Source organism: Fukomys damarensis, unplaced genomic scaffold (genome assembly GCF_012274545.1).
Source record: "Fukomys damarensis isolate Sample0158 unplaced genomic scaffold, DMR_v1.0_HiC HiC_scaffold_4, whole genome shotgun sequence".
Taxonomy (NCBI): domain Eukaryota; kingdom Metazoa; phylum Chordata; class Mammalia; order Rodentia; family Bathyergidae; genus Fukomys; species Fukomys damarensis.
In genome coordinates this window covers 10,408,197-10,428,238 of record NW_022900916.1, presented here as the reverse complement: position 1 = coordinate 10,428,238, position 20,042 = coordinate 10,408,197, and the positions used below count along the sequence as shown (strand labels likewise).

General features: G+C 35.7%; 1 protein-coding gene across 2 annotated transcripts in view; it reads left to right on the top strand.

The window, feature by feature from the left end:
• Sypl1 (synaptophysin like 1) overlaps positions 1-18,188 on the top strand; it is an 18,810-nt gene extending 622 nt beyond the window's left edge. For both annotated transcript variants that reach the window (XM_010634052.3, XM_010634053.3), the window contains exons 3-6: positions 10,730-10,854; positions 12,223-12,424; positions 16,281-16,469; positions 17,993-18,188. In XM_010634052.3, the coding sequence (XP_010632354.1) occupies positions 10,730-10,854; positions 12,223-12,424; positions 16,281-16,469; positions 17,993-18,127 (651 nt within the window). In that variant the 3' untranslated portion in view covers positions 18,128-18,188. The remainder of the gene's footprint in view (positions 1-10,729; positions 10,855-12,222; positions 12,425-16,280; positions 16,470-17,992) is intronic.
• Positions 18,189-20,042: the final 1,854 nt, after the last annotated feature.

Here is a 20,042-nt window from a genome sequence, read left to right as displayed (position 1 = left end):
GGGCTTGCGCTTCTCCGGGCCCCGCTGCAGCCCGCGAAGCGAGAGCGGGCTTCCTTCCTGCTGCGGGCCAACAGGAGTCCGGGCCGCCCGCGCCCTCCTCCCCAGTGGACCAGATCGGGCGAACATTGCGCCCTGAGTTTGCTTTTAAGGCCGGCTCTTGTTAAAAATAATGAAACTGTGAGTCAGGGAAGCAGGGGAAACTTATCGAGTGAATTCGGTTCATTTTCCAGCATGCCAGGAAGGGACGGACGTCAAGCTTGTGTTAGGTCCTTGCAAGCGAGTCCATTCGTGAAACACAATCATTAACATGAAAGGAGACTTACTCATTTGACTTTGGCAATGATCAGTCTACTTGGAGGGTTTAGTAAATTTACCAGGCACTGAAGGTTTCCTTTGAACTCCGTGGCCCAGAACATATTTCGATGGTGATTTTCAGGACCTTATTAATAGACAGCTGGCCTCTGTCCAATATGCAGGCAGGTCGTGTTTATAGTCAGCAACATTTATGCCCGTAACTCTTTACCCTTTGTTTTCGTGATAAAGTAGTAAAGAAGAGGAGAAACTTATAGTTTCCTGCTAGGATGTTTTTAAAAAGTAACAGAAACTCAAGATTCTCTGATGAGTACATACACCATTCTCTGATTTCCTCCATACACCACATCCCAAAGTTTTGCTGCTTCTCTGAAAATCAAAATAGTGCTTATTTCACACAAATACCCACTTTAAAGACATGAATTTTTATGCAAACCTGTATCCAGGATTAATATAAAGGACATTATTTGTGCATAAAAAATTAAAAATTCCTAGAGAAATTACATAATTAACCAGGCTAATCAAATTTAAAGATTAGGAGGCTGGGGGGAATGGCCTTTATGGAGAGCTTGCCTAGCACATGTGCGGCCCTGAATTACAATCCCAGCACCACAAAAATGTCAAGATTGAGAAGCTTTACGTGAAGATTTTTACTTGAAAGAAGTTTCTTTTTGTGCTTGTATTTTCAATTTTTAAAAATCATAGACTTTTTCTTTGAAGTGCTAGTGATAGATTCATTCGTTTTCTGAAGTATTTGGGAGAAACTTTTAAGCTTCTTGTGGAAATACTTTCAATTTTATATTATGCAGGAAATAATTTTGTGATAAAACAGCATATTGTTAATGTTATCGTGAATATTTACTCAAGCAATATTTGAGTGTATATTATATACAAGCACTATGGTAAACACTAGCATACAGACCTGAATAAAATGATCTTTTCCTCAAGATTTCTTAAGGATGGAGGATTTGAAAATGTCCTATGAGAAATACTATAATAAAGGTGTCTACAAAGTATAGGGAGAAAGAAAGAGAGATAAGCTAGGGAGAACTTCATAGATGAAAGAACACTGGAAGGATGAGTACTTGTTCACTTGGGGAGCAAGTTAGGGTGGCTCTCCAAGCTGAGGGCATCTGATGTACATTGGGGTGAAAAGTTGAAGCAGCACAGCCTGGTATGTGAACTGAAAGTAATTGGGAGTTGGCTGGCATCTATACATAGTGGTAAAGAGGATGTGGTTTGAGATGATTCTGACAGGTTCCAAAGGGCTTGCTACATTTGGGGTTAATCTTGGATCCTTTCACTAGAAAAATGCCTGTGTACTAGGTATAGAATATTGGTTTTTTTATTGGATAGTTTCTACATAAGCCCAGAATCCAAGTGAATAATATAATTAAACTTGCCTTTTTTAATTTATTTTTAGTTTATTGGTACATTTTAGGTATACAGTACAGTTACATTCGTTATTGGGATCTTGTACCTTTACACGACAGGTCTTGGTTCTCTTTTTTTCCCCTTCCTCCCTTCACCCGCTCCTCCTCTCCCCATTTACAAACATTTTATTTCTATTTTTTCTTTTCCCTACCCTTCCCACTTTCCTTACACCTTTAGCCCTTTTCTTCCTATTTCACATTGTCAATTATCTCACTAGGATCTTGTGTACTATTATAGTTGCCTTTTAGAATTGTTTTATTTTGTTAGCAGTAGAAGATGGATTGAAAAGAAAGGATCAGAATTGGAGGAGGGAGATATATTGCATAAGAATTTATTAGAGCTTAAAATTAGTTGTAATGAAGATAGAGAGGTTTAGAAATTAGAATATATTTAGAAGTTAAAGAAGGAGGACTCTTAAGATGACTGCCATATTTCTGGCGTGGGTTGGTGGTGGGTCATTATCCAAGGTAAGTCACTAAGTGGAAGAGGAGCAAATATTTGTGGAAGGTCATTAAGGCTATGAAAGATCTTTAAGATCATAAAATGTTGTTACTCTGTGTGCAGTTGTGTTTGTGGACCTAGAGTTTAAAACACTTATGTATGGGCCGGATATTCATAATATGTTTGCCAGCAGAGAAAAAGAATCACTAGAAAGATTGAGAGCAATAATATCTTGGCATCACTATTAGAATTTCAAGTAAAGAGTACTCAGAATTGTTAGGAGCGATGGAGAGGTTAAGTAAAATAAGGACTAAAATGTGTTCCTTGGTTTTGGTAGCCAAGAGGCTGGTGGTAGCTTTAGCAAGAGCAATTCCATGTTCCAGTCAAATCAGAAGCCACATTGAAGTAGGCTGAATGAATATCTGGTAAGATAATGAAGATAGAATTTCCCATAATTTGTGAAGATGGGAGAGCATTTAGTGATATAAAAAAAGTGAGTGATTCAGCTTACAGCTCAATTGCTTGAATCCTTTCTGTGGAGACAGGCATTATATTTGGTATGCAGCAAAAGTCTGCACTTTCCATTTCATCACACAAAATGTTAAGTGTGTCGGACTTAATAAAAAATAACTGCTTCATCAAAGACATTCTTAGGTGAAACTGTTTAACTGCTAGTGTGTGGCAATGAAATAGTTTGGTACTAAGGCTGATTGTTACTAAGGCTCGGCAGTTTTATCCTCCAATGCATTTGCTTAATCAAAGCAAATGTCAACACATTGGAAAATGTAAATAATGCCTTAGTATTCATATACATATGTTTTATTTTATGAGTTCTGAGTCTTGGGAGCTCTCTCAGGAGTCTAGATAGAGAGCAGAATAGGGAAGTCTATCTATCTGGACTTAATGTCTTACGTACAGCTGTGTACTTACTACGAAAGGGTGGAAAGAGAAATAGCCTCCAAGTACAAAACTTGGACCAATCTACTTGCTGGCTGAAGGTCTAGGTTTGTGATAACGAATATTCTCATATGTTGGTGATTTGGGGCTCCCATCATAAGGTGTGCTGATCTAGGGGACTTAAAAGCCTTGGGACAAAAGACCATAGAGCTACTAGACCAGAATAGAAAGGGGGGCAATACCAACTTGAGCCTGTTTCAAATGCCCTAAAACACATGAAGGAAACTAAATTTTACATAAAAGCTCAAAGTTTATCAATTGCAGCAACTACTTTGTTTTCCATAAAGTGACAGCCACACTTCAAGATAGCCAGCCAGATCAACAATCGAGATTCTGATTCAACTCCAAAGGACATGAAAATAATTTAATAGCCTGAAAATTATTTTAAAATAAATGTAGTTAGGTTGTTTGGAGATTTATAGTTCCATATACAGCTTAATAAGTGTTTTAAGAATAAAGGTAACAAAAAGATGTTTCAACGTGTAATGATTAAAAGTTAGGAAAACTCTTTCTTCAGGAACATTAGAGTTTACTTATTGTAATCCAAATTCTTGAGGGTTATAGAACAAATGGGCCTAGCAGACTCTAGGACTGTCTATGAGAGGCAGAGGGAGAAGAGTGAAATGAGCACTTGGTAAGTTACTTCATTGCTCAGTGCATATGGGAATACACTGAAATATCCACGTTAATAACAAAACTTCAAAATTCATATCTTTAGTAAAGGCTTTAAAATTGATCCATAAAGCCGGGCATGGTGGTGCACGCCTGTAATCCCAGCACTCGGGAGGCTGAGGCAGGAGAGTGGCTGTGAGTTCGAGACCAAGCTGGGCTACATAGTGAGTTCCAGGTCAGTCTCAACTATGTAGTGAGACCCTGTCTCAGAAAAACAAACAAAAAAAAAAGTTGATCCATAAAAATTAGTTCCTTGGCTCTCGGCATCTAATCTTATGATTGAAAAAGCAAACACTGTCATAGTTCATCTTAAGTATAAATGGTCATTTGATTTAAAGTAAAAACAGGATATATAGTCTACTTCTAAAGATTTCAGGGTGTGTTTGTGGTGCTGAGAAGTGAACCCAGGTCCTTTGCATGAAGTTATATCTCTAGCTCTTTTTGCCTTTTGTTTGTTTTTGAAATTTTGGCCTAGGGTCTCACTAGGTGGCCAAGTTGCCTGGCCTAGCCTGGAACTTGTGTTCTTCCTGCCTCAGCCTCCCAGAGTGCTGGGATTAGAGGGTATGTGCCACCATGCCTGGCTCAATCATATGTTTTTCATAAACAACACTGAACAGAAGAAAATGTAAGTAGGTGACTTCAGCTTAATGATGAAACCTGATAGTGAATGACTAGAAACATGTGGACCCGTAAACGAGATGAATGCCAGCATTCTCAGAACCATCTGACAGCAGAGTCTAAGAGTGGGAGTTAGTCTGTGGCTCTGGCTGAAAGATGGATAACTCGCTGAAAAGCCCAGTGGTCTCGTTTTTGGGTCATAAATTCCTGTCTATACTTTTTTACCCAGAGTCCCAATTTGCGTCTGTAACTTAGATGCATATCTTTATATGTTAGTATCTTAAAGTGCATTGTATGCTCAGAGTAAAAAGTCATTTATATTTTACAATCCCAATTTCAGATACTATTCTGGTAATCAAATTCTTACAATTTGATTAAGTAGAAGCTGTTTTTACATTGTAATGTGGCTTCTTTTTTTATATATATTATCAATCTATAGTTTCTTTGAAGACTTTTGTTTGTTTTAAAGTCTTGCTATGTACTCCAAATGAAGTAAGCGCTTGTAGAATTGTCATAAAGTAAATGAATGAAACAAGCTGTTCAGAAGAAAAAACAAAAGCATCTTTTTGTTGTTGTTGTTTTGAGACAGGGTCTCACTCTGTAGTTGAGACTGACCTGGAACTCACTATGTAGCCCAGGCTGGTCTCGAATTCACAGCAATCCTCCTGCCTCAGCCTCCCGAGTGCTGGGATTATAGTGGCACCCGGCTCAAAAGCATCTTTTTGATGTTGCCTAGTTACTGCTGTCCTGAGGGTAAGACAGTAGAGGAGTACACAGTCTGAAGGACACGCCCTGTCCCGAATGGTGTCTGTCACTTGGGACCCAGCTGATTGTTTTATGAGAATATGGGTCTGATGTTACTTCTGTTTTCACGCACATACATAGGAAATGCAAAATTTTAAGTGTGTAATACTATATCCTGATATTAAAATGTTGACAATAAATTCACATTTTAAAAAGTAAATACTGGAAAGACTACACAAACATATCTGCAGGTAATAGAGCTTTAACTCCATATTTCAGTCTACAAGTACATTTAAATAGACATTTGAGTATTTCCTACTTGTGCCAGTAGATAATAACTTCCAATCTAAATCAAAATGGCAGTAGGATACTGGAAGAAATTACATGGTTGAATCATTGATTCTAAAATTATTTTGTGCTTCATTTAATAAAAAATGTATGCTTTGTCCCTTTTTTCTATAAGAAGATAAAAACCAGAGTTGTTAATATGACACTTTTCTTTGTAACAAAAAGCTCGTTTTGTTTTTTCTTTTCAAACAGGATCTCACTTTGTAGTTCAGGTTGGCCTCAAATTTGAGGGATCCTTCTGCCTCATCCTCCTGATACTGAGATTACCGCCATATGCTGCCATGCCCAGTTATGAAAAAGCAGCTTTAGAATAATGGTTATATAAGACTCTAAATAAAATTTTATTTGTGAGTTTTAAAAATTTTAAATTTTTCTGAATTAAGATATTTAGTTATCTCTTGCTGTGTCAGGTGTTCTGTCCTATACCCGCTGAAAGTCTCAAGCATGACCAGGTGTAGAGACATGGCAGTGTGGCAAGGGGGCAGAAGAGGTGATCGTCTGTTTTGTTTTGTTGTTTTGGTTTTTTTTGAGATGGTCTCACTGGGTAGTTGAGACTGACCTGGAACTCACTATGTAGCCCAGGCTGGTCTTGAACTCACCGGGATCCTCCTGCCTCAGCCTCCCGAGTGCTGGGATTACAGGCCTGTGCCACCACACCCGGCTGTGATGTCTTAACAGCAACACTGATTGTACAGGGCAGTGTCCCATTTATTTGGGGTTGTTTTATTAATCAAGAATTGTGTTTTGTATTTTATATAGCAATAGATGTATATAAATAACAATTGCAGAGTTTAGTATGTAACAGAGTGAATGCCTGTGACGGCCCAGAAGAATAATGAGTTCTGTCACAAGGAATTAGGTAGAGCTACTTAGCCAGTGGAAGCATTCCCAGCCGGAGAAACATACATATCAAAGACATAAATATGTGTTGTGCTTCAGGAACAATGAGTAGTAGTACTGAGTAACAGAATCATACAGAACCTGGCAGGGAATTTATTGCAGGTAAATCTAGAAGATAATTTTAAGGTTAGATCAGTCATGTGAGTTATGGCAAGTTGAAAAGTCTGGGCTTTTTAAAAAAACATAGAGATCTGGAAAACCAATGAGGAAATCTGGTTAAACAGGAGAGACATGATCTGGTTGTTTTGCTTTGTTTTGTTTTGAGACAGGGTCTCACTATGTAGTTTGGGCTGGCTTTGAACTCACTATGTAACCCAGCCTGGCCTCAAACTGATATCAATCCTCCTTCAGCTTCCCAAATGCTGAGATTACAGGTGTGCATCAATATGACATCACTTAAGTACCTTTGCCCAATAAAAATGCAATGTGAATTTTAAAATGCAAGCTACCTAGTAATTTTAAGTGTTCAATTAGCCTCGCTAAAAAAATGGGTGAAATTAATTTTAACATATTTTATGTAATAAATATAAAGTGTAATGTGTAACATATACGTGTAATGAATATAATTTAATCAAATATACATAAATTTCAATAAGTAACCAATGTAAAAATTATTAAGAAGGACCGGGGACTTAGCTCAATGGCGCCTCACCTGCCTGGCAAACAGAAGTCCTGAGTTTGATCACCAGTACCAAAAAACAAACAAAAATTAGTAAGAAGGTATTTCACCTTTTTCATACTAAATCTTCAAAATCCAGGATGTGTTTTACACTTAGAGTACATCACAGTTTAGACTAATCACATTTAAAGTATTCAGTAGCCACAGATAGCTGGTGACTATCTTACTAGATACTGCAGCTTTAGAGCCCGCATTGTAGATGGTGTGTTTAGAATCAGGTTAGAAATGAGGAAGAGCCTAGTGGTTTAATCCCAGTGAAAAATAGTGAGGACTTGAAAAAAATGATGCAAAAAGAGCTTTTAAAAATGGTTTCTGGGACCAGGGATTTAGCTCAGTGGCTGTGCCTCCTGCCTTGCAAGCACAAGGACCAGAGTTCGATCCCCCATTCGGGGGGGTCGGTCGGGGGGATGGGGATGGTTTCTGGGTAGTCTTACATAATATTTTTTTTAACCAGTGTTTGATTTCTAGGACTCATCTATATTGACATATGTAGCTTTTGTTGCTAGTTACTTTTTGCTTTATAACTTCATATTGCAAGAATATACTACTGTATCTTACCAATTTTCCTGTAGCTTTTCCCCTTCCCACTTTTGATATTATAAACATTGTCAGTGTAAACATTCATATATGTGTCTCTCAGTACACATAAGCAATGGATTCTCAGAAATCTATAGGCTAGTAGATTTCTTGTAATATTATCATAAATTTCACCTAGTTTGTAGCTTGCTTTCTATTCAAAAGCTAATTTTTTAATTTTAAAAGTCTTTTCTGTAATTGAAATTAATCTCTTGTAATTAATTTTTTTTAATGTTAAATTCTTTCTATTTGATCGCAGATTCTCCTGTTTTGTTTTAGAGACAGTGTCTCGCTTTGTAGCCCAGATTGGTCTTGAATTTGCAGTGATCCTCCTGCTTCAGCCTCCCAAGTGCTGGAATTATAGGCGTGTTCCACCATACCTAGCAGATTTTACTTCTTAAAGACTTTGCATTTAAGTGTTACATTTATTGAATAGCCTTTCCTTGTATTTGTCTGTTAATGCCCAATAAATTGTCCTTGCTGAGCATCAAGACATTTGTCATCTTAGTTTCTATCGGTGGAATCTGAGTGTGGCATAGCAGTGTGGTTTGCCTTGAAGTTGCAGTCAAACTGCTGACCAGGCTTGCGGTCATCACCAGGTCTGCATCTCACTCACGTGACTGGCGGGCCACAGAGTTGCACTTCTAAGCTCAGGCATGTGGTTGCCGGTGGTCCTTGATTCCATGCCTCATGGATCTCTCTATAAGTTGCTTGAGTATCCTTCCAACATAGCAGCGGGCTTCCTTCAGATAATGAGTATGTGGAGGATGAACAGCATGACAGAAGTTGCATATAATATATTATAGCTCATATTAGAAGACAACCATTTCTTTTGTCATACTCTTCTAAACGCAAGGCACTAGGTCCATTCCACATAATAAGGAAAAGGAAATTATGTTCCACCTCTTGAAGAGTTGTCTCAGAGTTTATGAACGTCTTTCAAATCATCACATGCCTTTCCTCAGTGATCTACAATGCCTACCTTGTTAGATGTAATTTCTTTGTATACACCAATCCACTTCTGGCCTATTTTGTTCTACTGGTTCAATTTGTGTGTCTCATTTTTCTGTTTGTTTTTCTTTTGTTTTTCCTAACCCCAAATGTGAGTTTCTGACCAAAACTCATTTCTTGGTGTTTTGTTTTCATGTATCTTTATTCTGAGAGCCTACCCATTCTTCTGTCTTTATCTACAGATTCTTAACAGAAGACCCCAGGCTATGTGCTGGTCATCACTTCAGACTTTCTGTAACCAGATTTTTTCACATATTTCTTCTTTATGGGGAAAAATTACTTCAGTAGTTACTGTGATACTGATTATGGCATACAAAACTCAAGACCCTAGAATAACTTATTAGAAACACTAATATCAATTGTGTTAACTTTTCAATACTACAATATACATGAGATAATTAGTTTTTAACAATAAGAATTTTGGCTTGTGACATCAGAAGTTAAGTCCGTACTAAGTTGGTCTGTTTGCTTTTGGGCCTGTGATAAAGCAGCTCATCTGCATTGGATTTTATCTACCACCTCCTGGGGCTTGTGGCCTTGAGCAGATGGTTCCTGACCTCTTCAAGATTCCATTCTAGGGAAAGAAAAACATTAAGCATGGTTTAAGTCAGTGATAAAATTATGATGGAAACAAAATAGAGCAGCAAGCAGTGGGTTCTGTTCCTTGTAATGCAGGGAGGGAAAGCCCTCTGGTAAGATCATTTTGAAACAGGGAGCAGTGAGTTATTAAACATGTATTCCAGGGAGAGCCATTAGAAAAGCCCTGATGGAGAAGTTTAAGAAGTAGCAGGGAAACAGTTTTGTGTAGACATGTGAGGCAAAGGAAAAGCAACTTGGGGTAAAAAAAATATTAAAGGAGGAAAGGATTCTATGTGAAATGTATTTATTGTGAGAGATTTCATAAACCACTGAAGGGGTTTGAGGAGAGGATAAAGTTTTTAGAATTAGTTTTTAAAAGATAACCTTGCCTATTGTGCTGATAATAGACTGAAATTGTAGCAAGGACAGTAGCAGGCAGATCATTTAGAAACCTATTGCAAAATTCAGGCAAGAAGTGGTGGTTTAGATCAGGATGCAGTGGTCAGATTCCAAATATGTTTTGAAAATAGAGCCGTTAGCATTTGCTAAAGGATCAGGTCCTCAGTTACATTATAGATATTACAATATATTAGAGTCCTTAAGTTATAGATGTTACATAGTATTTGAGTCCTCAGTTACAGATACTATAAAGTAATCTTGGTTTTTAGTTTTGTTTAGGAGAAAACTTAGAACACAAATAGAAAAGAAATTCAGTCTTACTTTCTGTTGCCTTGAGAGGTGACCACTGTTAAAATTTTGGTGCAAGACCTTTCTAAATTTTACATATGCAAAGATATAGAACATGTACAATACATTGTTTAAGCAAATTGTATGTGTGGTAAACATTTTTTTATATTATTAAATAATCCCCAACATTTTACATCTTTATGGTCCTTTATACAAATGGACTATTGTTTGTTTCCCTGTCAATATTTAGGATGCTCCCAATTTTTCCCCCCTGTTATAAATACCATTTCAGAGAAGATCATAATTCTTTTAAGCATCTGCATGATCAGAAAAACAATTTTCCTGTTACTTCACAGCTCATGAAGTAACATCTCTTCCCTGCACACAACTTCTCGTCTTTACAGTTCATCAGTATTATGGCTGCAAATAAAAATAATCTCTATAATTTACCCCTTTTTATTTTGATAGTAATAAACGATTCTTCTCTGAATTTCATACACCTTAGTAGATACATTCAGGTATGAGAGAATGATATACAGATTAGAATATAAATTTCTCTGTTACACTCAAGAGAAAATAAAATGACATTTATTGAGTTTTGGAAATAAATTTTAAAATATTTTTTACTCTACATTTAGTTTATGATTAGCAGTTTCTAGAATGTTATTGAGCCAGTTTTTGAGAGTCAACGTACTTGATGTTTTAATGACCCTTGTTTTGAATATAGTAATACTTCTTTTTCTTTCTTTCTTTTTCCCATACCCTATGTAGATTGCTGCCATTTTCTCTTTTGCCACCTGTGGGGGTTTTAAGGGCAAAACAGAAATTCTAGTGAGTTGTCGTCCTAATGTGACTGAGAATAAAACTGTCACTGCTACTTTTGGTTATCCATTCAGGTGAGTGAGTTGTTTTTTTAAGTTAACAATTCTTTTTACTTTCATACTGAATCATTAAGATTTTCAACAATTTATTATGTAGAGGATGTTATAAAGTTTCTGATTTTTGCTACTCAGACTATAGAACAGAGACCAGTATCCATGTATAGACTTTTCCTAGTCTATGTTGAAATAAATGCAGCAGTTGAGAATAAGCATTTACAAAATTTGGTATTAATATGACATTGCCTCAGCATTTTTATCTTATTGTCCCAGGGTGGATTGTAAAGAAAAAAATAAAGACTAGTCTATTGCTGTAGTGGGGAAACCCTAACATAGAGAAGCAAAAATCTAGATTTCTCATGTTTTTGCCATTATTGAATAGCGTTCTTTATGTAGTTTTTAAGATGTATATTTATATAAAGAATTCCTGTTTTCCCTAACACAAAACCATACTTTCATAATCTTGTTTTTTGTTTTTTGTTTTTTTCATTTTTTTGAGACAAGGCCTCACTGTGTAGTTGGGCTAATTAGCCTTGACCTCACCATGTAGTCCTCAAACTCCAGGTGATCCTCCTCCCTTCGCCTCCCAAGTGCTGGGATTGCAGGCATACACCACCACGCCTGGCTCCTACTCTTAAAGAAGAATGAAAATTTAGATTTTAAAGTCTTCTGTGTGACTTCAATATTCATTGATGTGTTCTATGTTTAAGCTGGTATATAAATCTTCCACTTAACTTACTTGACATAAAACTCAATTTTTCTGTCCAGTAAATTAAAAATATTACCTTTTAAAGATGTTTTGGTATTTAAATAAAGTCATATATGTCAGAATGTTTAAAATCTTACGAGTACTAACTAATTATCAAATCCCTTCTATGTGCTTTCCCTTCTGTTTAATTCTGGAATCTGTTCAGTATCTTTAGCGATATGTGCTTTTGTAATTTATAAATAGGGAAAATAAGAGGCAGTGTGATTTTTCAGGTAACAACTAATCTAAGGTTTAAAATATGTGAATCATTGTTATAATTGGCTCTCTTGGGGCTAGTCACACACACTGCCTTCTGGAATAGAAGTGTCTCAAGCTAAAATATTTGGTAAAATCCCACCTAATCTGCTTGTTTGTTTAATTACAGGAAGGTAGTGTCTCAGTGTAAAAGTATGTAATTCAGTCTGTATTCATTCTGTCATAATCCACTTACCAGATTAAATGGTAGGTGTATTGTGAAAGTTTTAGTTTAAGTATTTCAGTTACCATTTTTAAAAAAATGTTTTTGATATCTTTAGGGAGTATGTTTTGAAATGTCGTTTTAGTATTCTGCTTAATATTCTGTATTTATTGAAGAGTCCAGTAATTCATACATTTATTTGAGCCGTTTTTTTTAATAGGTTGAATCAGGCATCATTTCAGTCATCTTCAAATGTTTGTGGTGTAGATTGGAAAAGTCACGTCCTCGTAGGAGATTACTCCTCTTCTGCACAATTCTATGTTACATTTGCAGTCTTTGTATTCTTATACTGCATTGCTGCCCTTCTGCTTTATGTTGGTTACACAAACCTGTACCGGGATAGTCATAAACTTCCCATGATTGTGAGTAAGCACTTCATTTCTTTTTATATGAAGTAATTTACATAAGTGTACAAGTTATGTTGGAAGCTAAGTGTAGGTATTTTTACTAGATATCAGAACATTTGACATAAGTTAAACATGTTTTGGTGTGTGTTGTGAAGTTGAGCTGTCATTGTTAAAACAGGCGATAGAGCTTATTAAGTTGCAAATAGAAAAATTAAGTAGAAATTAATGCCTTTGAGAATTGCAGGTCATACCATTAGTGTTCCTACTCCTGGCCTTTTTTATCTTTCTTCAAAGGCCCTCTTTATGCCTTTACTATATCTTATTGAGCTTAATTGTCTGTATCAAGGAACAGCAGATTATGGTCCACAGATCAAATCTGACTCACTTCTTTTTTTAATACAGTGTTTGGGAACACGATCATATTCATCCTTTATATGCTGCCCATGCAGCTTTCTTGCTAAAACCACTTAATTTAAATGTGACCAGATGACTCTTACATTTAGCAATGGTGGCATCCAGGAGCAAGTTTGGATCTTTGAGATGCCAGCAGAGGATTTGGATTTGAAATCCTGATGCCCTTCATGGCTTCCAAACTCACTGAACTAGAAATAAAATGTCTGACATTCAAGGAATAGACGTTGCCCTAGATTATCAGTGGCAAATCCAGAGATAAGCCATGGTTGTAAACTATCTTCACTATAAAAGAATAACTTCAAAGTCATTATTAACTTAAAGCGAAACAGAGGTATTTTTGTGATACTAGTTAACACTTGTCTGCTAATTATTTGTATGTACCTTAAAGGGAAAATTATCTAAATATGAAGAAATTATTAAAGTTTTGTTTATTTATTTTTAATTTTTGCTGCCTGGATCATAAAGAATGCAAAGGGTAAGTAAGGAATGAAATAGTCTTTTACAGTGCAGATTTATTGTTTCTTATGTATTGAAAAACATAGGAAAGAAAACTATACATTTTCCTAAAATATAATAAAAAAGTTAAAAATAAAAAGGGACTCTGGTGATCACATAATTATATCTTGTTAAAATTCGTTAGATGTTTCCTGCCTTGTCAGTATTTCAAAAAAATTTTAATAAATTTTTAAAATAAAATTTTGTCTAATAAACTTTAAAAAATACTATACCATACTTCATAAAGCAACATTTACATCCGTTCTGGAGAGGGTTTTTCTCTCTGTTAAAACTATAAAACTGGGCCAGGGATTTAGCTTAGTAGTTCCACCGCCTGCCTTGCAAGCGCAAGGTCCTGAGTTCGATCCCTGGTCCAAAAAAAAAAAGAAAAACTATAAAACTGATGTAGTTGCATCATCCTGGAAGTGCAAAGCAATTTTTTATTTAAGAATGGTCAGTGGTCATATAAAGTGATTCTAGAACTGGTTCCATAAATGTTTTTGTTATAACATGTAATTAATGCTTCTTGTTTAAGTTTTGAATTCTGCTTTTAATTAACCATATAAATATAAAGGGTTTTTTTCAGATACCCAGATTTTTAAATATAACATTGATTTTTTTAGGTATTGTTTATTAACAAAGATTGCTTTTTCAGCAATATTCTCAATTCTGTGCTAAGGTATTCCCAGAAGTATTTCAACTGAAATTTTCAATCCACTTTAGTTCTCTTTTAAGTAAATATAGTACTTTGTGTGCATGTGTTTGTGTTAAGTAGCAGATGCTTAAGGCTTCTAAGCAGTATGGAACCAAGAATACAGGGAAATTAAGCCAAACAAAATAGGGTGGTATCCCCAGTTCTAAAAATTTGCAATGAATCATATCCTAACTTGCAGAGTTGCCCTTGGCAGCTGCAGTTTTGTACTACAGAATTCCAGGTGACACTGTTCCCTTAGATTACACTGTGACTACAGTCCTGAGTGGAACAGACACAGTCCACAGGGACCAAAATAATGCCTCGCTTTCCTTCACCCTCTTTTTATTTTATGCATCATTTTCAGAAAAGTTCCTGCTTTTGAAATATAAGGTCATGCCTTAAACTATTAACAAAGTAGACTTGAAGAGCATAGTAGGAAGGTGAAGGAGGTAAGGAGGAAGAACAGTGTGATTTTTAGTAAAGAATTTGGAAGGAATACATGAAAATTAAAGGGATTTGACATAACATTGGTTGGAGGTGTGATTGAGCCTAGAGAGAACTTGTTTAATGTATGTTCACCTTATATTATTTATCAGTTCTCCAAAAGGCATTATATTTCTGGTGCAAACATAGAAGATGTCTGTCTGCAGCAGAAGGTACAGCAGAGTACAGCACAGTGCTCCCACAGTGCAGAGAATGTCAGCTAAAGATATTTCTGTCATTTTTTCTTTTTTTTTTTTGGAACTGAGGACTGAACTCGGGATGTTGCATTTGCAAGGCAGGCAGAGGAACCACTGAGCTAAATCCCCAGCACTGTCATTTTTTCTTTGATCTTCATTTTTTTAAGAAGGGCTTAAATGTAAAATGTGGATACCTGCATGTTTGTACAAGTGGCATTAGGTTTTGATCTAATCACAAGCTATTTAGTGCTGTCTTGGCCAAGTGGGCAAGCTATATGGCATGTCTTATATCTCATAAGAAAGTACTGATATTTATCCTAAATAAATGACTTTTTAAAGATGACTGGCAAAATAATTAAAATCTAAACCAGTATTTAAAAAACAAAATACTTCCATAATATACCCTAAAAATGTCTGGACTTAGAAAGATTTTTGCTGCAGATATGAGCCTCACATGTACCCATCTGCTTAGAGTAACATTAAACCTATAAATTTTGTGTTATTCCCACTTTGGTCATTGAATTTCCAGAAGACCAAACAAAGCATTATATTATATATTGTACAGATGGATATTTAAACTGTTAATTAGATCATTGGCACCAGTATTACTGGACAGAATTTTATTTCCCCAGCAGATATTAAGGAGAATAATTTTCCCCCTTTCATCTCTTTGGTTTAATAAAAAACTATTCTAGATATCAAAACTTCTCATTTTACTCTTGGAAATGTTATATATAGCAAAGGATTTAGTAGGCCATTACCGTAATAAGGTGTCTTGGGACATTTTTTGGGTTTGTTTGTTTTTGTCTTTTATTTATATGGTGAGCATTCTTAAAATTAATAGTCATGAATTTTTTTTAAACCTGGTTTTGTTCTTTGCATCCATTGTCTTATTGCCCATCTCGTGGAGAATTAGATTTAATTAAAGTTAGGATTTTACCAGAACAGTATGAAGAAATAGGAGAAAGATAAGGGCATGGAGAGTTTATTCAAGGGATTAACAAACTTAAAATATAAATTAAGGGGCATGTTAACATGAGCGAAGTTGAGGCAGTAAAAATGTGGAAGGGTCAGTCAGTGGCTGGGGATTTAGCTTAGTGGCACTGTGCCTGCCTTGCAAGCACAAGGTTCTGAGTTCGATCCCAGGTACTGCCCCACCCCCAAAAGTGGTAGGGTCAGATTATAGGTCTTAGTGGGTCAGGACTCTTGGAGATTGGGACGCCAAAGAGTGAGGGGGAAGGAGGTGCTGATGGAGAATAGGCGATCCAAAGAGATTTATGGAAACACAGAGTTACTGGTGATGATGGGGTCTAAGGTCTGATTTGGGAAGTAGATGACTCAGGTAAGACTATGGCGAGAGCTGTGGAACACTTTGGTTTCTACTGTAAAAATCATAAGACCCCAGAGGAAATGAATCTTGTTAACTCTTGTATTTCAGGTACTATACTGAGTGTGATCTTTTAATAATTTTAATAGTATAAAGGCCATTCCTTAGTACCATAAAGTTGAATGTAACCTATTTTTTCATTGTGGATTTAAAATTTAATATTTTTAAATTGACCGTTAATTATTGCTATTTTTGTTTTAGGACTTTGTTATTACTGTTGTTGCCACTTTTTTGTGGTTGGTGAGTACTTCAGCCTGGGCTAAAGCGCTTACAGATATTAAAGTAGCTACAAGTCCCAGGATTGTTCAGGAACTTCTGCCTTGTAAACAGTCATCAACAGAGTGTCATTTTGGTTCTGTGACAAGTATGGGATCCCTAAATGTATCTGTGGTATGTATGCTTTATTTTTACTTTTTTTTTTTTTTTTTTTTGCTGTTATAACTGAAGAAAATTTGTTTTTTCTTTTTCTTTTTGGTACCGGGGATTGAACTCGGGTCCATTGCTCTTGCAAGGCAGGCGGCAGAACCACTGAGCTAAATCCCCAGCCCAAGAAAATTTGTTAAGAAATTATCTGTGAACAGGTTTGACCAAGATCTGCTTGAGTGTCACATTTCACTAAAACTGACAAAATAAGTCTTTTACTTGAGAGACACTAATTATAATCACTAACTTTTGTTGAAATTATGTGCCAGGCATTAGCTATCATATCTTAAGTTACATAACCATTTTAAAAGGAATGTGAAAGCTGATATTCCCTTCAACTATGGTAAATCACTCAAGGGACATAGCTAGTAAATGGCATGCCAAAGTTTGGACCAGGTCTGACTTTAGGGCCTGCCATATAAATGTGACTTAACCAGGGTAAATGAAAGCACTACTTCCATGTTTTTTTAAGTCTAAAATTTAGTCTGTATTGAGTATTACTTTGCTACTTTAACAAAATGTAGTTAAATTTATTGCTAAATATATTATTAATATACTGCATTGTATTATGTTTAGGGAGGTCCATGTCTTTTCAATAAAATGTCTTCTCAGTAGAAGTCAGTACTGCCTTATAAAGCGGTTGCCCAAATTTTTGTTTGGTAACTTTGTGTGATTTAGAAGTCAGTAGATTTATATTGACAGTGCTTTGAGCTGAATATATTTAGAAATGCTTTGTATACAGATACACAAAAAGATAAAGCATTTGACCTTCAGTAATATAGTCCTTTACAAATACTGTCATATTTATCTATAATTACTCTGTTCAAATGCAGTAGCTTTGGATTCATCTCGGACTTCATCTAGTCAGAAGTATATGAGGAGAGCAATTTCTTTGGCACTAATCAGTGGAGGGTAGGAAGTAAAGCTCTTCTAGGTAGCTGTTGGGTTGAATTAGGGGAGGTGGCATTGGGGGAGACAGGAGGGAAATAGGAAAAGGTGTACAAGGGTACCTTGTAACAAACAATTCCAATCAGGGGAAAGTGGGGAAGGCCCCAGGGAAGAAACCTGGAAGGCTAAACACAAAGTAATACAAGGAGACTTTCGGTGTTCTTACTTTAATCCCATATTTTTTTAGAACAATGAGCATGCAAAAACAAAAAGTTTTAGTCAGGTTTTTTATGCGTTACAGATTTAGAGATTTGGCTTTATTTACTTGAGAATAATCACATGTCCAAATTTTGTGTGTTCAAATATAATCTTTTTGGGTTGGGGATTTAGCTCAGTGGTTCTGCCGCCTGCCTCGCAAGCACACGGTCCTGAGTTTGATCCCCCTGGTACCCCACCAAAAAAAAAATACAGTCTTTTTCATTCTACTTTGTATATAGTATTAAACATTAAATGAGATAAAATGATGTACTGCCTAAAGTTGTCAAAAAGGAAAATAAACTGTTTAAGCATTAGATTTTCACATTTCCTTTTCTCTTTCATAGATCTTTGGCTTTCTGAATATGATACTGTGGGGAGGAAATGCTTGGTTTGTGTACAAGGAGACCAGCTTACATAGTCCCTCAAATACGTCTGCTTCCCATGGCCAAGGAGGGGCTGTTCCTCCTCCTGGAATGTAATTCAGGGACAAATACTCTGAACCAAACTTGTGTCTGTACCATGACTTGTTGCCAACATCTTGAGAAGCATTTTTTCTAATAAAAGTAATGGCTTTTTCAATAAATTGATGGATTTAAAATTTTGCTGCTTTTTTACATAAAACTTGTGCCTTTTCTAGACATTTAAGATGTAAATGTATTCTTATATGTAAATTTGAAACTTCAGGACCCTCTTATAAGATGATACACATTTTTAAATGAACAGTAATTTCTTCCCTAACCTTTTTTCCTTTCAATGTGTTTACAACCTTAAGCCTTAGCATATGTCTTTACTCAGAAAACAATTATTTTGTCATGTCATAATAGGAAGAAAATCTTTATTTGGAATATACACTACTGTAAGTTTCTATGACTCATACCTAAGATCCACCTTTGTTTAAGAAAGCCTTAATTGCATAAGTTATATTTAGAAAAGACAGTTCAAATTTTGTCTGAACATTTTTTTATGTTCATGTTACATAAATGTTTAATTGCAAAGACTGGGTATATGTTTTGTTTCTGTTTTTTTTATTATTATTAAGTGATTTGCTGTGCTTAATAATTATACTAAAACTGTGTTAGGAGCAGAGACTTGGAAATGTCAAATGGATGTGTGGTTAATTTAGTACTTCTGTTGCATGAGGTCAGAGCTTCTATGCCGGTAGCTTAATAGGCTTGCTATGAAAGTGGAAAGAACACAGTTCACCTAGCTGCTTTTATCTGGGTCGGCATCGCTCTTAGTGATGTACGTGTTGGTGCTCTTGTTGCTTGTGCCATGTAAGTACGGGTTGGGACTTGGTCTTCTAAAAGGAATAAAATAATATCCCTTTTTTTTTTGCAAACTTATTTAGAGGGTTAAAAATAATTAAGATTGCTTCTTACTTTTGAAGCACTTAGCATAAGAGTCAGTGAAATTGCTACTTTGTGGGGCCAGGGATTTAGCTCAGCGGTTTGGTGGCCTGCCCTGTAAGCACAAGGACCCAGTTTCAATCCCCAGTACCAAAAAAAAAAGAAATTGCTACTTTGAGGTTAGCCTTGATATTGTGAAAACAAATGTGATTTGGATTTCATGTTTATTAATATTCTTATTTTACCAATGGATGATTAAGAAATTATACATCATAAAAGAGCTGAAGTGAGTAATATTATGAGTATACTGTCTGTACATGTATTTAAGTATATTCTGCATAGAAAGCTTACTCATATTTTGCTTCCTAATCTTTTTGTTTTACAGGGATCTAGATTTTCTATTACTATGTGATTGTTCATGTGAAGCAAATCTTGCAATTGCCCTATTTTTGTTGCCTTTATTCATGACAAAAATGTCAATATGAGAATGTATGTTTTATGCAACAAAGTTAATAAAGAAACTGAAAGAGTGCACTGATTGTTATATTAAAGAAAAATCTTCATCTTAAACACACGAGCATTTCAAAGGAGAACTGATTTTAAAAGCAAGAAATAGAATTACAGTAGTGTTTAAATGTTTGGCAAGAAATGAAACAAAAATACTTTAGGCGCTCTGCTTCTATTTCAGTCTCATTTTAAAAGCCCTTACTTGTAATCATCAGGCTGAGATTTCCTAGTAACCCTTTTCTAATTGACTATTCAATTAGGCAGCTAAAATTCCTGATAAAGAATATATACTCTGGAGCCAAACTGCCTGAATTTGAATCTGTCTTCACCACTTACAACCTAGTTAATTTCATGCAAATTACACTTTATATGCTATTGTTTCCTTATCTGAAGAGTATATGAGAATACTGGCCTCAAAGGATGTTTATGAAAATAAAATGAATAAATGTAAAGTCCATAAAACAGTGCCCAGCACCTAGTAGACACTGTGTAGGTGTTAGCTGTGATTACTGATTCTGGTAGCATCTAATGGAGATTCTTA